The sequence below is a fragment of the Microtus pennsylvanicus genome, chromosome 11 (assembly GCF_037038515.1).
Source record: "Microtus pennsylvanicus isolate mMicPen1 chromosome 11, mMicPen1.hap1, whole genome shotgun sequence".
Taxonomy (NCBI): domain Eukaryota; kingdom Metazoa; phylum Chordata; class Mammalia; order Rodentia; family Cricetidae; genus Microtus; species Microtus pennsylvanicus.
In genome coordinates, this window is record NC_134589.1 from 78,588,747 (window position 1) to 78,608,242 (window position 19,496).

General features: G+C 36.8%; 1 protein-coding gene across 1 annotated transcript in view; it reads left to right on the forward strand.

The window, feature by feature from the left end:
* Positions 1-19,496, forward strand: part of Gabra1 (gamma-aminobutyric acid type A receptor subunit alpha1) — a 56,351-nt gene that overhangs the window by 20,220 nt on the left and 16,635 nt on the right. Inside the window, exons 4-7 of the mRNA XM_075941304.1 lie at positions 103-170; positions 6,831-7,051; positions 10,989-11,071; positions 17,670-17,813. Coding sequence (XP_075797419.1) covers positions 103-170; positions 6,831-7,051; positions 10,989-11,071; positions 17,670-17,813 — 516 coding nt within the window. The remainder of the gene's footprint in view (positions 1-102; positions 171-6,830; positions 7,052-10,988; positions 11,072-17,669; positions 17,814-19,496) is intronic.

Consider the following 19,496-nt stretch of genomic DNA (forward strand, 5'->3'; position numbering starts at 1 on the left):
TAATCAAAGCCAATGAATTTCCCATTTGGGTGTGAGCATGTGAGTTAGCTCTAATAGCGGCTGTTGATAGACACTCACTGGCACAATTTCCTGCTTCATCAGAGCGTGTAACCGAGGTGAAGACTGACATCTTCGTCACCAGTTTTGGGCCAGTTTCGGACCATGATATGGTAAGTGACACTAGACATTTGATTTCTTGCTTTTGTTTAGAGTTTTAAAATTAAAATCTAATTATATTATTTCTCTCTTCCTTGTCCTGTCTGAATTCCTTCTTAAGGACCCTCTTCCTTCTTGTTGCTACTTGAAATCATGGTCTCCTTTTCTTTGATTGTATTGTTATATATGTCTAACAATGTATATACAGTGCTCAGTTCACACAGTGTTACGTGTGTGTGTGTGTGTGTATGTGCACGTGCGCGTGCACGTGATTAGGGGGCTGAACACTTGGTACTGGATAACTGTAGTGGTATATTATTTGTATTTCAGTAACTTATTCTTAGGGAAGACTAATTCTCCCCCTCTCAGTTTTCCTTAGTTGCCTTTAGTTCTCTGTCTTTTGGTAGAGCTTTGTGAGATTTCCTCTTTTTTATGTAAGGAATGCTGCTGGTGTTGTAGCTCAGGTCTTGTTCAGACAGAGGCATTGTTGGATCCTGATGGAAGCTTACCTGACTTTTCTAGTATTTTTTAAATGGATGTTTTAAAAGGAAGGTATAGACTATTTAAGAACTTACTTGAAAAGCCTTATTTGGTTATAATTTTGTGTCTTTGTGTATATTATAACAAATACATGTGTATATACTGACAATATATATTTTATAACACGCACGCACACACACACACACACACACACACACATTGTTTCTGTGTTTATTAGTCAACCATTACAGCATTCTCCCTTTCATCTCTAAAATGACTGTTGTGCTTAGCTTCTGACCACGGGACTCAATGTGCCTCATGCCTTTCACTTCAGTTGTCAGAACACGGTGATCCAGGGATGTCAAGCTTACAGATAAGCACTGCTATTCCAGAACAAGCAGCCATTTGTACCACCATGTTTGAATCCTTTTCGGCTATATATGGAGAACGAACATCAAAGTTGAGAGAATAGTTGACTCTAATTAAAAGCAAAAAATACTGAGAGGGAGAAATGCAGGACAGAGAAATGTTCTTTGTTGCAAAATGTACATCAAATTATTTCCAAAAATGGAACTGTGTGTGTGTCTGACCTTTCTTTTTTATGGAAAATCTTAGATAATTTAAGAGTTCCATCAATATATAACTGAAACATTGTAAAGATGTCATGAAAACATACCATTATGAATATTTCAACTATGTCTTATTATTTTAAGATGTCCTTTATTAGTTCTTAATACAAATGTGTTTTTGATTTCTTAGTAGCTCAGGGAGAAATCAAATAAAAGCTGAAGATTTTTCCTGGTTTAAAAGGAAACTCAAATTATTTTTTCTTGTATTCCATATTGTACATACTTAATCTTAGCATTCTCTTTCACTCATTCAGAGGCTTCATCACTTTCATATAGTGGTTGTGCTTGTCCTTATTACTATAAGGTGATCCAGTCTGTGAGTCCACAAACCTGTCTCTAGGAGGAAATCAGGCTGCATTAAAGTCTCACCACCACCCAATTAAAGCACAATATAATAAAATCATATTCATATGATACAGAACATTCGGTATTCTGGCCAAAATGTTAAAAACCAAAAACTCAAAATCTCTCAGATGTCTGTGTTACTATAGGTACCCATTCATGTAAGATTACAAATGATTTAAATCACACCCTACCCCACCCCACACTCCCTTCAAGGGAATTTTCTCCTTTCTAAACTCCTCTGAACTCTGTGTTTACACAGGGACCAAACTGAGAAAGAAAAGCTTGCCATTTCTCATTGAAACAATACCAAACTCTTACTTGTGTTTCAATCAAATTCCTTGACATAAAATTTAACACTGCTTTTAGTTGCATGCACAGTACTGCTTGGTGAAATTATTATTTTTTTTGAAATTATTTTTTTATTGCAAATCAATGTCTTACATTCTTAAAGTGGAATCAGAAGTTGCAAAGACAAACATGTCTTACTGACGTCACAGTGTGATTTAAAGGGAGTAATGGGTTACTAGTTGCTTATTGATAGAACTAGAAGCCCTGGCTGGGCAGTGGTGGTGGTACACACCTTTAACCTCAGCAATCGGAGGCAGAGGAAGGTGGATCTCTGAGCTCGAGGCCAGGCTGGTTTATAAGAGCTAGTTCCAGGACAAGTTCCAAAGCTACAGTGAAACCCTGTCTCGAAAAACATAACAACAACAAAAAACCTAGAAGCCCAATTCTTGTGAAAAAAAGTGAATTCTTGTGGGCCATTGTAAACTAAACTAAACTAAACTAAACTAAACCCTCTTCCTTGAGTTCTGAATATTTTGATAAGGAAGACAATGAAATAAAGGTCATGGAATTAGAATAATATATTGTTTATTTTTATATTTATTTTAAACTTATTTTTTTTACAATAATTCTGCCTTTGTCTCTTGCGTCTGACAGAGTGCCTCATGTTGTTAAGGAACAGCACTCAAAGGAAGCCAGAAGGAAAACATAAAATTCCTTTAATATATTTAGCAAATTTTAATTATTTTTATTTTAAAAATCTATTTATATTTATTCTTCTAAGAATTTCATCCATATATACAATGAGTTTTGATCCTCTTTTCCCTCTAACTACCACCACAATCACCCAAGAGAATCTTCTTTCCAACTTAATGGATTCTTATTTTGAGTCCACTGTGTCCTATCTGTACTGCCAATATTTATGGTTTTAGGACCATCTACTAGAGCTTGGGAAGCCAAGCAGGGACCACATTTCAAATGAAAACCTGACTATCCCTTCCTTTAGCAGTCACCAGTTGCCAATAACTCCTTGGTGATGGGTGGAGCTTCCTCCTCCATCCATGCTGGATCTTGACTGACTTGACTATGCTTTTGAGTTGTTGATTCAATTTAACAGGAATTCAAGGAACCAATGACATTGTAGTTTTGCCTTAAAATAAAGGTACATTATAGGATGATTTTACTTGTCTGTATCCCTATAGCAGTCAAAACTGCATTTCACATATAAATTTCAGAAAAAAAAATTATAAAAGAGCTGAGTAACTGTGGAACATGCCTTTAATTCCAGAAGTTGGGAGGCATAGGCAGGCCAATCTCTGTTAGTCTGAGATCAGCCTGGTCTACAGAGTAAGTTCCAAGACTGCTAAGGCTACACAGAGAAACCCTGTCTTCAAACAGCAACAACAAAACTCAAACATTCAAAAAGGAAAACAGAGGGTGTACAGAAGCTGATCTTTCTCATTGTCTATAATTTCTGAGACAGCATTTGCGTTGTTTTGTGATGATCTAATTAGGCTTTACAACTGAATTGCAAAGTGGGTCCTGGATCCTGTACCTTTTCTCTTGCTTAGAAAATTATTTAAATTATATTATGGGAGATTAAGTATAAAAAGGAGTTTTATTTAGAGGCAGTCAAATTTTAAAGACAGGATGATAAAGTTCCTTTTTACAAACAGGAATAGCTTTCTCTATATTTTAAGCAGGAACTAATAAAATATCTGATTAATAGTAACCATAGTTGAACTTGTCATTACTGAGTGTTTTCAAGGTCCTAATACATTCTAAATGTTATTTAAATGTTATTCTATCTACTCCCCATTTCAAACCTTTCAGCTCAAGAATATTCTCATCTGCATGCTCTCAGGAAAGAAAAGTGACCCACTAGCTAAGGGTACCAATTGAAACTTCAGCAGACTGTCCCTGAAGATTGCTTAGCTCCCAAGGCATCCAGATTCATCTAGAAAAAAAATGAGGTCAACTCCTTAAGCTTATTTTAAAAACCATTAATTGGCCACAAGCAGCACACTCCCAGGGCACTAGGCTCTGACAGAAATATCCAGGCTGCACAATCCCACAGCCTCGCTTCCTGTGCTGCTTAAAATGTATCAAGTCAAGGCACACACAGATGTCAATAAATAGCATGAACCGGAACACTTCAATACGATATTTATTTAGGTACAAAGTGGATGTTTTGTCCCAGATCTTGAGAAATAAGATTCATATTCTCTGGGGACCTACTCTATAAACCAGACAAACTTGGGAAAGATTTTCTCTTGTAAGGTGGGAGCCATAATTGTGAAACTTCAGTAACTCCTTCGGGAAAACTTGGCATTTGTTCAGTCTCTTCTACTTAGTCCCATCTTTTGTAGTCTGCTTTTGTTTATCTTGGTTATGACAGCTTTTTTTTTATCTTCTTCAAATTCCCACCATGTAACTTTTACTAAGTCACTTTTCCAAATAGTCTTTTTCTTGATCCCAAGCTATAAAGAATTCTAGCCTAAAAAATTGTGTTGATAATATTGGAAGGCAAATAATAGGTACTGATTTTATACCCATAGTCACTATCACTATGAATCTTCCTTAGATTTTGTTTCATCTTTCTGAAAAGGGAAACATGGTTCATATTGTTCCAAATGGCCAATCTTGATCTAACAAATTGGGGTCATGGGGGCTAGTTCATGTTGTATAAGGGCATCCAAGAAGTTGCTTGGTGCTACCATTTCAATCATATAATCAGGTTTAGAAAACATGGGGCAGAGAGTGTTACTGTTTGAAATTATGTGAGATATGATCATAATCAACTGCTTTTGTTTAGCTTTTATTTCTCCTCAAACAGAGAAAAGGAGGGAATATATTTTACCCTTAGTGTTGCTGTGTGTGTGTGTGTGTGTGTGTGTGTGTGTGTGTTATTTTTGAAGAATTGCCTCAAACAAAATTGGGAAAGGTGATTTCACTGTCCTCCTTTAGCACAGAAAAATAAAGCTGAATGGAAAAATAATAAAAACACAAATGTTAGGACATGGACAATTTTGACATAATTTTTGGAGCCATTTCTCTTGGGCATTGTCTTGTTGAAAATTATTTTACATTTAACACTTACTATGCTTTCAAAAGCTAACCAAACCCAAACAAACAGAATCTTCCTTAGAGCTGGCAAATGAGTGGTGTTATGATTCCTGAGAACATAATCTGTTTAGGTATGCGTGGGATCTTGATTTACCTGTAGATATTCTCTGTAGTATGAATCAGTCTAAAGTTATTCCGTTGTATTGAGAACAGTTGGCTGTAGCTAGATAAAGAAGAATAGAAAGGTCATTGGATATCATATCGACAAGGAGACATATGCACAAGACTATATATAGTATGAGTGATATGCACTGTTCTTCTGTAATATTGCCTCATCATCTAATGTACAATCCCTGTCCTCCATGGTTCTTCCAATAAAACTCAAGTCTTAATAATTTCTCCCTTTGCTGAGTTTAATGGATGCTTAACAAATGTTTGCAGCAAATAAATTCCTATCACGTATCCCAGTGATTTCCATCTGACACTCTGACACAGAAAAGCCCAGCAACAAACATGGGATCTTGTCTGGCCTGTATCAACAGAATATCATCATTTTGCTCACTTCCTTCTTTATAAGTCAGTCACCCCAATTAGCCATGTTGCATTAGAAGACATCCACTAATGATGTAACGTCATGGATCAGTGATGACTGAGCAATATCAAACCTCTGCCAGAAGGGCGAGCATACATTCAGACTTCACTTTGTATTGTTTAAATCCTAGGAAAGAGGCAGGTACTTTAAAACATGCACAGAATGCCTAGAGACAGAAATTATTTGTTTTGTATGTCCTAAGGATGACGTGCACAGGATTCAAAAGCAGCTGCTTTCAGAAGCATCAAGCTTCACAGGATTAGGAAAATGTGGCATAATGTTTTCTAGTTAGCCACCCGCCCCCCCTTTCTGGTTTTGAGTATGCTAAGATTAATGGAGATGTGGCAATCTTTATTTTGAATCATTGAGTCCTAAATTTAGTGCCAATGTAGCAAGTACTGCAAGGAAGATGAACACTATCCTTTTCAATTTCAGGAGTTGGTAAGTCACATCGCTTGTTTTTAGATGAGCAGATGTTCATCTCTGGGTAATGCCATAAGGAATGCTCTGCTTATTCAAATAAATAGACTCCCTCACTGTGAATGACGATGAGGTTCGCACATCTCTCCCGTGATATACACACACGCGTGATCACTAATACACCCGCCTCTTTTCTTTGCATTCTTCTCTCTCGCCCCTCTCTATGTGGAAAAAAAGTTTGAATTACTTGTGAAATTTGATTAACTTATTCCATATTTTTATAGTTTTGTTCACTATGTAATAGAATTGGGGAGCTACATACACTATTTACTATTTTTGAAAAAAAAAACAAGAAGTCATTTCCTTAGTCAAAGGATTTTTACATCTATATCAACACCATGATTGGCTTGATTCTGATGATAAGGTTTGCAGAAAACACAAAGGAGCTATAAATATTATGTTTTCTTCTTACTGCTGAAGTCCATTAATTTAAATATTCTCCTTTGCATACAACCTGCAAGTATGTGTTTATATTTCAAAGTGCAATTTATCGATTTTATTTTACTATTGGTGACAAAGGTAGTTTGTGTTATACTTTCAGGTATCTAAGGAGAAAATTGAGAACATTTTCCCATAAATTTTCAGACGTCTATATGTATGCACATACATATATCCATATATTAAAATTTTTTTGCAAAAGCCTCCACTAATTCCTCTAACACTAACATGTAAATGCCACTCCACATTTGCTTCTGAGAATGTCAACTAAGCCACACTGAGTTTCCAAAATCGTATTTGTAAGTTACTTCTATGGCAAAACGTAAGACTGTACTCTGCTCTTTCCCAAAATTATCCAGGAATATACAATAGATGTGTTCTTTCGTCAAAGCTGGAAGGACGAAAGATTAAAATTCAAAGGGCCCATGACAGTTCTTCGGTTAAACAACCTCATGGCCAGTAAAATCTGGACTCCAGATACGTTTTTCCACAATGGCAAGAAGTCTGTGGCCCACAACATGACCATGCCTAACAAACTCTTGCGCATCACGGAGGACGGCACGCTGTTGTACACCATGAGGTAAGGGGGCTGCGGTTCCTGTGCTAAAACGTCTGTATTTCCTGTTCTGCTCCAAGAAGTAAATCCTCAGAGTGCTGATTGGTGCTTGGCTTTTGGGTTTTCTGTACTTTTTAAGCATTAAATTTGTTCTGCTAAGTAATCATAATGCTCTAAAATATCATGCATGCCTGCAATGTTAAATAAAATGTAAATGAAGTCTAGATTAAGTAATACAACATTGCAAAGGCTGTATTTGCTTTAATTCAACATGAGGACCTTTTAGTCCCTGTTATGAAATTCATATCTCCCTGCATTGTGATAAGATCTAGGTGAAATTTCTAGAGGCTGTCTAATGGTAGATATCCAAAAACATTTCTGCAAAAAAGGAAGACAAAATGAAAATTATGACTGTATAAAGTTCTTTTAAAAATTCACATGGAATTATGTATGCGAAGAAATACATAATTTCTCAAATAATATCCTTAGCTAGGGATAGTTAATTTGGCTTAATGTGAAGACAGTGTGTTTACATATGTGGGTATGCTATAAAAAAATTTCCTCCTTCGAAACTGACTGAAAAGCATGTCATAAATATACAGCATCTTAGAGATAAAATGAAGGAAGCATGAATCACAAAAACAAAATTATTAAATAATTTTTATAGAAAGACAGTTTTATATATTAACTTACAAATTTTGAATGGTCTCTGATTTATTCTTTGATTTTTTTAATGAAAAACAAATATTTTTTTAATTGAAATTTGGTTGCTCAGTATGACTATTGATTGGAATGGTCAGTGTTTCCTACGTTTGGTTATTTTTTTAGCTAAAATTTGGCCTCCCTGCCTTCTGTCCCTAAGTCATGGTATCCTTGCCCAACCATTTCTTTACACTGAGATAGCCAATATAACACTGTCTGCCTCCGATTTCATCTAGAAATTGCACAAATAATTGAGAACAAAGGTTTCCTTTTCATATAAAATTCTGACCTCTCATATAAAACACCTGAGATAACAAGAAGAACACTACTACTTCTAACCCATGTTTTCTTTTACTGTTTTTTTTTAACTAAACACAAAATCACATTAGCAGGGCTGCCTAATCCATCTAAAATATCTAATTGTCCAAAGCCGTCTGAAGAAATTACCAAGAGCTTCCTTCTCCAAAATTAATAATAAAACTGCTTTCATTGAAATATGTGTATTTCACATGGTAGACATGAATTTGCAATTTATTTCACACCTGCAATCCCTCTTGACATCCTGTCCTTATGAACTTTCCACTCTTGTCAAATATTTCTGTGTCCCCGGGTGAGCTATAATTTCGTGTGTGCTACTTCATAACATCCCTCTCATTTCATACTGCATGCTCGTTTGTAAGCTGCTGCAACTTCATCTGTGCTAATCACAGTAGTATCAAAACTGGAGACATCTCCTTGTATGGAGCAAAGGGGAAGGAATTCCCAATTACCACAATCTCAGCACCTGTTTCAAATTATGGTATTTAAAAATGATTTTTTAATAATGAAGCAAATTAGCAGAAGACACTAGCTGGTGTTCTTGTTTGCATGTTTTGTTTTCTTCCTGGAAACATCTTTAGGACAATTGTAACCTGAGGTTTTGTCTGTGTTGAATTGAAAGGTGAAAAAAGGAAAAGCCTTTTTTTTTATTCATAAACATAGAAGTAATTTGTTCACATTCCACTAGGGAAAGTGGCTGACTGAAGGAACTAGGAAGAGTTACTGAGGCACCAATATAGAAATTCATGCCACGTTCTGAGTTTGTGGTTTTGTTTTGAGGTGATGATACAGGAAAAGATCAGGAAAATGGGCATTGTGTATAATATGTTTCTTCATCTGATCCCGAAGAGGCATCCAATGACTGACTGCATACTGTGGCCCAGAAGTCAGCTCTTAGGGAAAGCTTCATGCTGCCATCTTTCTGGGGCTTATCCCCTTAGAAAAGGAGAAGGAGGAGGAGGACAGGAAGAAGAGGAACAGGAAGAAAAAGTCTCAGCTTTGTTGTCTGTGTTTAATATGGGATTAGAATGATGGTTCGACTTTGCGAGATGTTGCCAGAATATGCATGTTTTCATAAACAATTACTTAGATGAAAAAAGATAGAAAGAGTAGTTTAAAAACCTCTCTAGGAATTGAATCAATCTAGTCAAAACACAATAGGATTTAAGAATATGGGGAAAATAACAACGGAAAAGATAATAAAGGACCAATAGATATGAATACACAGAGTATGGCAGCTTCCAAGCAGGACCCAAGCATGCTGCAAACTAAAATCTGCTTTAGTTACAGACAGGCAACTTTCCACTCGTGCTTGACCCTAACCCAGTGTTTATTCCTTTCATGTGTCAATGACGTTCAGATCCTAAATGGTTTTGCATTAATGTTTTCTGGGATTGTAAAACTCTTTAACATAAACAAATGACACGTTCCATTAACTAAATTACTCACCAGTTTCCTCGCATTACCAACTTTTAAAATAGTTGAACATGTAATACAAATATTAATATGCATTCTGTAATGCCTTGATCTGTATTATAAGACCTAATTGTTTTAATTGGCTATAAAGCCATTCTACCACGTTTTTGAGCTACTTAATAGAAAGAGTAATGCAGGACTTGCTAAAAATCTTTCAAACATTTTCGGCTATGTGGTTCAGTAGGTAGGAGAACCAAGACACACATAATGGAAGGAAAGGATGGGCTCTTGGAAGTTGTCCTTTCACATATGTACCAAGGAATATTTGCATTCATATTCATGAACACACTCAAATAAATTTTTTTCTTTTTAAATCTTATGAAGAAAATAACCACAAGTCTTCCCACACTTCCATTTACTAATACATATATATACTAATATATATTTACTAATATATATTATATATACATAATATAAATATATATTTATAGTTCAATGAATTTGTTTTAGCATATTTTTTAAAAACACGAATAGAATGTCTCAATGGGGGTGGTGCATGCCTTTAAGCTTAGCAGTTGGGAGGCAGACACACCTAGATCTCTATGAGTTTGAGGCCAGCCTGGTCTACAAAATGAGTTCCAGGACAGCCAAGAGCTGTTATGCAGAGAAAGCCAGTATCAAAATCAAAACAAACAAATGAAAAAACAAAAACATGAGTAGAGTCATCCACAATACCAGAACATCTGAGACTGATAGGAAATACAGTAGAGCCCTGCCTCAACTAGGCAATGGGTTTGTAAATAGAACTGACTGTTGGAAATTGACTCCTACTTCACAAAAATCATCAAGGAGGTTTTGCACCTTGCATGAACCAGTCTCACAAACTCCAGGAAACTTTCTGCTTCACCTGTTCCATTTTTTGTCCCATTCGGTGCTGTAGTTTGGGGAAGGATTCAGAGAATGATTAGGACAGGAGGACTATTCTTGGTATTGCTGATATTGTGTCCTTCACAATCAAGGATCAAGTGGCAATTATGCATGTTCTTTTATAGGAGTTTTTGCACCTTTAATTGACAGACAATAATTATACATATTTAGGACTTCCAATATGATTTCAATTTAGGTATACATTGTTTAATAATCAAATCAGGGAAATTACTCTATCCATTATTTGACTATGCAATTCTGATTATATCTACTCTAATTCTCTGAACAGTTTCCATAGCTAGATGAATTTAGTGGATGCTCTTTGTTATAAGAAACACCAGTAATGTTTTTCCCTTCTCAAAATCCAATCTTGTTGATTTTTACAAGACAAACAGAAAATTATAGAAAACAATCACGGTAGCTCATAAATCTTTCTAGATCATTTGATTATTGCGAATATATCATAGGTGTACCTTTTATGTCCATGTAATCTGCTTTGGTAATATGTATTCTATAGTTAATAACGTCAAGCTCTAATTATCAGCAAGTGTCTAATCTATAAAGCTTTTGTTTGTATTCTGTCTCCTTAATTAATAAGACTGACGGTGAGAGCGGAATGCCCAATGCACTTGGAGGATTTCCCTATGGATGCCCATGCCTGCCCACTAAAATTTGGAAGCTGTAAGTAAATTTACTTCAAATTGTCATTATTCTTCTGCAAGATCTATGAACTTAAGCAAGAGATTTACAATTAGTTATGGTCTGTTGGAGAGTCACAAATACATCAAGAAAATTCAGTCAGCCCTATATTACAAGAGTTGTTTGCCTATGAGTATCAGTCCTTACTTTAATTTTTTAAAAAGTTGTGATATTTATTTTCATGTATGTATGTGTGTCTATGTATGGTGACTAATTTTACCTTAGCTTACACAAGCCAGACTTATCTGAAAGGAAGGAAACTGAGTTGAGATAAATGCCTCTGTAAGATCCAGCTACAAGACTTTTTTTTTAAAATAAGTCATTAGTTGGAGTGTGTGTCTCAGTCCAATGAGGGCAGTGCCATCTCTGCTCTGCTGGGTCTGGACTGTACAAATAAGCAGACTGAGCAAGCCATAGGAAGCAACCAGTAAGCAGGACCCCTCCATGGACTCTGCATCTGCTCCTGCCTCCAGAGTCCTGCCCTGTTTGAGTTTCTGCTCTCAGGGATGATACACAGAAGTGTACGCTCAAATTAAGCACTTTCTCTCCATGTTGCTTTGGTCATAGTAATTCATCACACCATCAGTAACTCTAGCTTGGACACTATGTGAATGTACATCATGCATGTGTGGGCAACTGTGGAGGCCAAAAGAGGACATCAAATCTCTAGGAGCTTTAGGTGCAAGTGACCATGAACTGCCTGATTTATGTGCAGGGAACCAAACTCGCGATCCTGAGAAGAGTAATGCGCACTCTTCAGCACTGAGCCATCTCTCCAGTTCCCGGGTTATTTTTTATTTACTAAAATAAAACCCATGAATTAAACCATCTAGTAGAAAAGCATCATCAAATAGTATTTATGGAAAAGGGACAAGAATCTTGAATCTCATAGATACATTTTCATTCCAATAAAAGCAGATTGCTCTATTGAATTTACAAGGTTTTTAGAAAAATATTCATAGCTGGCTTGTGACAACGTGTAGGTGTTTTTCTTCAAACATGCTTTAAAGATATATCTTCAAAGGCATGTTATAGAGATATCTAGAAAATAAATGATCATGTCTAAAATTTTCTAGGTTGGTATGAGTGTCCCATGGAATTCATGAATGTATTGATGCTTTCGTTTCCATTTGATAGTATCGTAGTCGTATCTCTATTGTGTCAACTTTATAGACCTGTACTGTTTGAAAGCAACACCAAGGAGTACCTTTGGGGAGACAAGGGAACTTTGGGCTGCTGAGCTGGACTTTCTGAGCTTATCTCTCCTCTTCTATTTCTGACTGTAGTGCATACATGGAGTGAGGATAATGTATTCCTGGCTTCCTGCAGAGGGATTTCAGACAGGGACTGAGTCAATCTTGGTTTACCTAACTAGCTTACTGTTCCCACTAGACAGGCAGACTGAGCAACTATTTTGGTAAAATATGATTCATAGAAGAAAAATAGTGAGAGTGTAGGATGATCGCAAGCAAAGAAAATAGCGAACGGCCTTCATGTGCCTAGCAGTTCTAGTCATGGGGAGACATTGTTCTCTATTTATGGATCACATTCTATCCTGAGGACTCAAAATTAATCTCCTCCAAACCTTCCAGCTAAACAGGACTTTAGGGAAGACGGCCTTTTCCCAACGCTTTCTTGTTTCAATGTACTCTTTACATTATGAATCTGCTGTTTTCTCCTGAGTGAGTTCCATTTCTAATAGTGATGCTATTATAGATTACTTGGATATCAAATAGTGCCTCAAATATATGATCCTTGATAAGTTCTCCCAGTCCACAATGGGACTTCCTTAGGAGGAAGAAGATCGAAGATCACCTACTATATTGTTCCTAAGACAGTATTGATCCATCACCACCATCACTGTGTCATTACCAATTATTCTCAACTTCAATTAGGCTTCAAATGTGTTCTTATTTGATCAATGAATTAAAGTTTAATTTGCAATAAGACATACTCTGGTAGTGTGGACGGCTAAAGGAAAGGGGTCATCATACACTTTTATATGAGATATGTAAAGGTTGTTGTTGGTTGAAGTCTGTTCAGTCCCACCTCTTAACAAAGGGAATCTTTACATGAAGTTCTTCATCACAAAATGGCATCTCAAGCACTTGCATCTGCTTTGGGGAGATGAGGGATTGTTGGTAAAGAAAATAAAAAAAAAATAGTGGCCCCAAAGATCAAAGCTTTTCCAAAAACCTAGGCGTCATCTACTTACTTCTCAGTATAAAATAATGTGTTTTACTTTGCTTATGTTCTCATAGAAGGTTGGGCAGAATAATCCTTTCATCTAAAGGATTAGAGATGTATTTTAAAAGAAGGGAATGGGACTTGGGGAGAAAACAAATAAGGTACCTTATGAAAAGAATAAAGTTAAAGAAAAAAATGTCTAAGCAGGTTTCTCCTGGGTGTTTCTTGTGTGATCGCTCCTGTGTTGCGCTTCTCTTGGTTGCATCTCTGTGGATAGCCTTCTCATCTACCACAACTCAGCATGACCAGGACCTCTTAAGTTTTTTCCCAATGTTTCTATAGTAATTTGTGTATGGCCCTATCAATCTTTTTTATCTCTTTCCCCCGCTTATTTTTTAACAGTTGCTACTGTATGTATTCATTATCATTTTTGTTTATTCATGAGCACTTTCTGTTGTATGAAGGCTGCAACTTTTATAAGAGCAGGGTTGGGCTGGATTAAGGGCTCAGCCATTAAGGGCTAGGCTCACAACCAAAACTATAGATGCAGGGTATATTTTATTTAGCATTTTCTGTTGCAGAGGGTAGCACAATTCGATAGATACATGTTCATTGAATAAAGAAAGATTATACTAACCAGGTTTTAAGTACCTTTTTGCTTTTCAACATTTAAACTTAAGGTGATATATGGAAGAGGAGTGAAGAATCAAAGGAAAACATAGAAACCTGGGCATTGAGGCTAATAACAGGCACTCTAACTTGATTCTATAGTTCTTCTCTTGATAGTAAATACAGGTGTGCATGCAGTACTAACACTAGGTTATTTCATAACCTCAACCAATGGCTTTTGTTTTACAATTTCTTACAAGGGAAAGTGAGCCCTTTGAAATCAAGTCCTAAATTGTTTGACTGAGCAGCTTTTGTTTCCTTATATTTAAGAATTATCAATTCACATAAACTATTCTTGTGTCTTCCTTCTATCTTCTCTACCATAAAGTACCAGTTTGCATTCTGGAAGTGAATCCTTTTTTTCTTATATTTATTTTTATTTATTTTATTTTTGAACAATTTTTTTAAAATTTATTTATTTATTAAAATTTCCCACCACCTCCCCTCCTCCCATTTCCCTCCCACTCCTCCCCTCCCCTTCTTCCTCCCTCTCCAATCCTAAGAGAAGTCAGTGTGCCCTGCCATGTGGGTAGTCCAAGGCCCTCCTCCCTCCATCCAGGTCTAGGAAAGTGTGCATCTAAACAGAGTAGGATCCTAAAAAGCCAGTACATGCAGTAGAATCAAAACCCAGTGCCATTATCATTGGCTTCTCAGTCAGCCCTCATTGTCAGCCACATTCAGAGAGTCCAGTTTGATCACATGCTTGTTTAGTCCCAGTCCAGCTGGTCTTGATGAGCTCCCATTAGATCAGCCCCACCGTCTCTGTGGGCGGACGCACCCCTCGCTGTCCTGACTTCCTTGCTCATGTTTTCCCTTCTTCTGCTCTTCATCTGGACCTTGGCAGCTCAGTCCAGTGCTCCAGTGTGGGTCTCTGTCTCTATCTCCATCCATCGCCAGATGAAGGTTCTATGGTGATATGCGAGATATTCATCAGTGTGGCTATGGGATAAGGCCGTTCAGGCATCCTCTCCTCTGCTGCCCAAGGACCTAGCTGGGAACATCTCCTTGGACACCTGGAACCCCTCTAGAGCCAAGACTCTTGCCAACTCTAAAATGGCTCCATTAATTAAGATATCTTATTCCCTACTCTCTTATCCACCCTTCCTCCATCCCAACCATCCCATTCCCCCAAGCTCTCTCCAATCCTCCCTTTCTTCCTTCTCTCTCCCCATTTCCCTTTCCCCTCACCACACCCCACCTCTGTGTTCCCAACTTTTGCCCTATTTAGGGAAATTTCCAGGAAAAACTCAATGTAGTAAGTGATGTGAACCTTCCCTGCACTGTATAAGAGGGATGGAACGCTTTCATACACCACGGTACTTCTAAAAATATGAAGCATGAGGCGTCAAAGATAACACACCACTTTTCCTGCTCTAACTGTATTAGCATTCCAGAGACAACTCAAGTATAAAATGATACCGTGCCTGCACTGTTGCCAACAACTGTACAATATAGTAGCAGGAGATTTGGCTTGTTCCAAATGGCATGAGCTCTAGAATTAGCTTCCTCGACATTCGCAGAACCAGTCGACTTCCTTGGCTTATGTGCCAAGTGGACTTTTTTTTCTAGAAAAAAATATTTCAAATGAGATGGAGCAGAATGAATAGCATTTTAAGCTTGTATATCTCTTTCCCCACTAAATTGTGGCATGCCTTGTAACACGTATTTGATTCTGTGCCCCAGTTTACTGTCTATAAAATGTGATAAAAGCATGTGGCCACTGAAGCTCTCCCAAGAGGTGCATTAGGACAGTTCATGCTCTAACAAATACAGTGTGTTGAATTCAGTAAGAAAACAGAAACTTGCATTAACCAGAAAAGATATTTTCCTAAAACTTCGTATGCATGGACTGCAAGTAGTGTAGATGCTTCACCAACGTGTGTGCTCTGCCCTTTTCTAAGAGAATTTTTAAAGTCTAATTTTATATCTTCCTCATTGATGAAATTATCCTACTCTGTAGAATGGTGAAACACCTTTTTCTTTTACCCATGGAAAATAAGGAAATGTATAAAGTCTGTGGGGGCAAATTATAGATTACTCATTTGTCACTTAAATTTGTCTCATGATACATTAAGTTATTTTCTTTCAAGCTTCTTTAAGAGTTTTCTCAAGGGGTAGCTGCTATAAATTGACTTATAAATGATGATAGGGCAGACAGGATGCCTACCTAAGATGGGGAAACAAGATCTCAACTTTCCTGCATCCCTCTGCTCTGAGAAAAGTGATGTTCCAAATTTTGTTTCAAAGTCAGTGTATGTTTTTTGCAGATAACATCATTTTTATATGAAAGGCAACCATAATGCAAAAATCTTACAATACTTTAGAACATAATTCTCAAGCCTGAGCTTGAATGTTGTGTTGAAAGGCCAGTGCTAAGAATTCAATGAACCCTAAGTATTTTTATCTTGTGGGGGGTGCATTGTTCCAAAACATTATTTAAATCATAGTTTATAACTGGTGGCATAAAGATGAATACATGACAGTTTAGGTTATATTGATCTTAGATCTTAAATAAATTAAAACATTTTCATAGCCCTCTGAACATGGTTTGGTCCCTGGGAGCATTGCCAAATGTGACTAATGGATGAGCTGGCCATTGGCCAGGGATTCAAGCTTGTATCATAAGGCCAACCTTCGTTGTCATGCCCTCCCATCAAATAATCTAAAGCAGCTTACTCTTCCTCATCTGATACTCCTTAAAATGTTAACATCATTGTGCATCTAAACAGAGGACAGCATCTCAGCCATGTGAAGTGAGTCTTCTGTTACTGGAAAACAGAAATTCTGTGAAATGTTTGCTTCCCTCCTGCCACATTCTTTTCTTCCTTCTTTCTACCCCCCCCCCCTTAATTTCTTTCTTTACTTCATTTCCATCCACTCATCTCTAATCTGAGTGGATTAAGGACTTATGAACCAGAACCTCATATGGGAGATGTCTTCACTAGCAGTGACTTGGCTAATGAAAATAAACAGCATCATGATTATAAATACCCACACAAATAATCAACTTGAAAGAATGCCAGTGCAAGCCTCTTGTCCAAGGGCTCTACGGCAACAATTCTGTTGGTATTTCTCCATTTACTGTACACCATGGGGTACATATGGACTCAGGGTTATTGTCTCTAATCTCATGCCTTTTTCTGTGGATATACTAGTCTTCCTCAACTGTGTCACACCTTTGCCTGAAATAAAAAGAAGCAAAAAACAACCACAAAACATGTTGTCTATTGAACAAGTTCTTTCTTCTGACCTCTGTTCTGCCCACCTTCTCTTTTCTGGACTTGCAATTATAAAAGTGTTGACTACGAGTCTTTCCAAGTCCTTTCCCATATCTAAATGTAGCCCTTTTCCCTTAATTCCTTTTTCACCCAGTACTGTATTACTTTAAAAACTATGTGGACTTTTTATATATCCCTTTTGGCTCTCTGTGTCTCTCATATGCCAATATAAGTCACATAAAGTCAGCAACCTTGTGTATGTCTATTATAGCAATACTAGCACAGTGCTGTATCTTTTGTATGTTCTCAATGTTAGAAGTGAACAAATGACTCAAAGAACCCCTCAGAATAAATGTGTATTTATATTACCAATCAAACGAATTTGAGCTTTCATTTTCTAGTGTGCCATCTGTAACAATGAGGTTGAAAATATGAAGCTGATGGAACAATCAGCTCATTAGAGGAACAAACAAGATGTATAACTATGCTCTTTTTTTCTTTCTCAGATGCTTATACAAGAGCAGAAGTTGTCTATGAGTGGACCAGAGAGCCGGCTCGCTCAGTTGTTGTCGCCGAAGATGGGTCACGTTTAAACCAGTATGACCTTCTTGGACAAACAGTTGACTCCGGAATTGTTCAATCTAGTACAGGTAAGTTCAATTTAATTACTCTGGATATTAAGGAAATGAAAAGTGTATAGTAAGAATGTAAGAGCTCTGTAACTCCCCCTTGTAACAAAAAAGTAGGAAAGGAGTGAACTCTGGGCTTACAGTGCTATATTTGAGATTTAGTATGTCTGGCTTCTTTTTATTTGCATAAAAGAGGTTGGTTCTATATGATCAGGGCAGCCTGAGATATAAACAGAAACTTGAGTTATAAACTGTTACGGATGAAAGTCTGTGTTAATTTGTTATGCCTTTAGTTTGCCAACTGATTATGGTAACTCTACAGTATGTTAGGAATAATAGATCAAACCCATGCTGATAATTTTCTAAAAGCTTTTGCACATAGTGTTGTTACATTAATGCTAGCTATTTGTGGCCTCTATATCCTACTTATTGTCATAGTCAAAGAATCATGTATAAATTTAAGCATTGATCACTATGCACAGGACACCGAAAAGACTGTTCCCACAGCCGAAGCCAGCGGAGGTATACAATACTGACCATTCCATTTTGGAATTAAAAGTAGATAAAGTTTTATCAATTAATTCTCAAGCCAACTGTGCCCAAAGGTTCTTGTAAAGAGTTAAGTAATACAGGGGACCATCTTGGATTATTTGAAATCTGATAATAAAATATTGTAAGTTAAACATGGGACATAACAAATCAGAAAACTTACGCTTCCCCTCAAATTTCTGTATTTTACATGTGTTAAATTGCTGAATATTTTTAAGAGCTAATATTTATTTTTTACACATCTCACAGAATTTGAATTTACTTAATGGGCTTTAATTTGTGATTTCAAAAAAAAAAAGTGATGTCATTTACAAAAGCAATGATGCTAGTTTATCAAGAAACCACCTTGACCACCAATGACAACAACAAAACTCCTCTGTTCCAGATTTCATTTTGGGACTCTAAAAATGTTAACATTTTCATGTAAAAATTCAGTCACCTAATTTTTATGCAAGATGTGCCTTTTGCTTGTTTACAAATACCTATCACTTGCTTAGGAGCTAAAATAGTTATACTTATTGTTTTATAAGATGAAGAGGATCTGCTCTCAACTATGCCCTTATCAGAAATGCAGCAGCATGGTGGAAATCCCATGATTTCCTCTCTACTATGAGGAGGATGTGGATAGACATCCCGGTACTGTCCCAAAAACGTTAAAATGTTGAACCAGTTGTTTTGCCAGACAGAAACTTTCCCTCGTTCTCTAGACAGAAATTTGTGCTCCATTTCAGGGGTCAGAAAGACATACTTCATTAAAGATGAGATAGTGGCTCGGGATGTAGCTAAGGGTGAGTGACTTGCATAGCATGGATAAGCACTCATGTTCTAGCCTCATACCTAAGACAAAAACTAGAAGTTGGGGTGCAGCCCTAGTATAAAACACTGAGGAATATCACACAGTAGATGTTCAAATTATTGCACAATGGCTATTGTTTAAGTCCCAATTTTTTTCTTTTTTTATTGTTTTTGTTTTACAACATGTACTGAAAAAGATACCCAAACAAGCTCTGTTCTTGAAAAGGAATGTTTTGATAAGTAAGGTATCATGACTGACACTGGAGTTTCAATGATGGCCACAGCACAGACCTTGCTCTCAGGGAAGGCGAAGTCAAGAGTGGATGAACACATAAACTACAATTATCATAATGGGTGCTA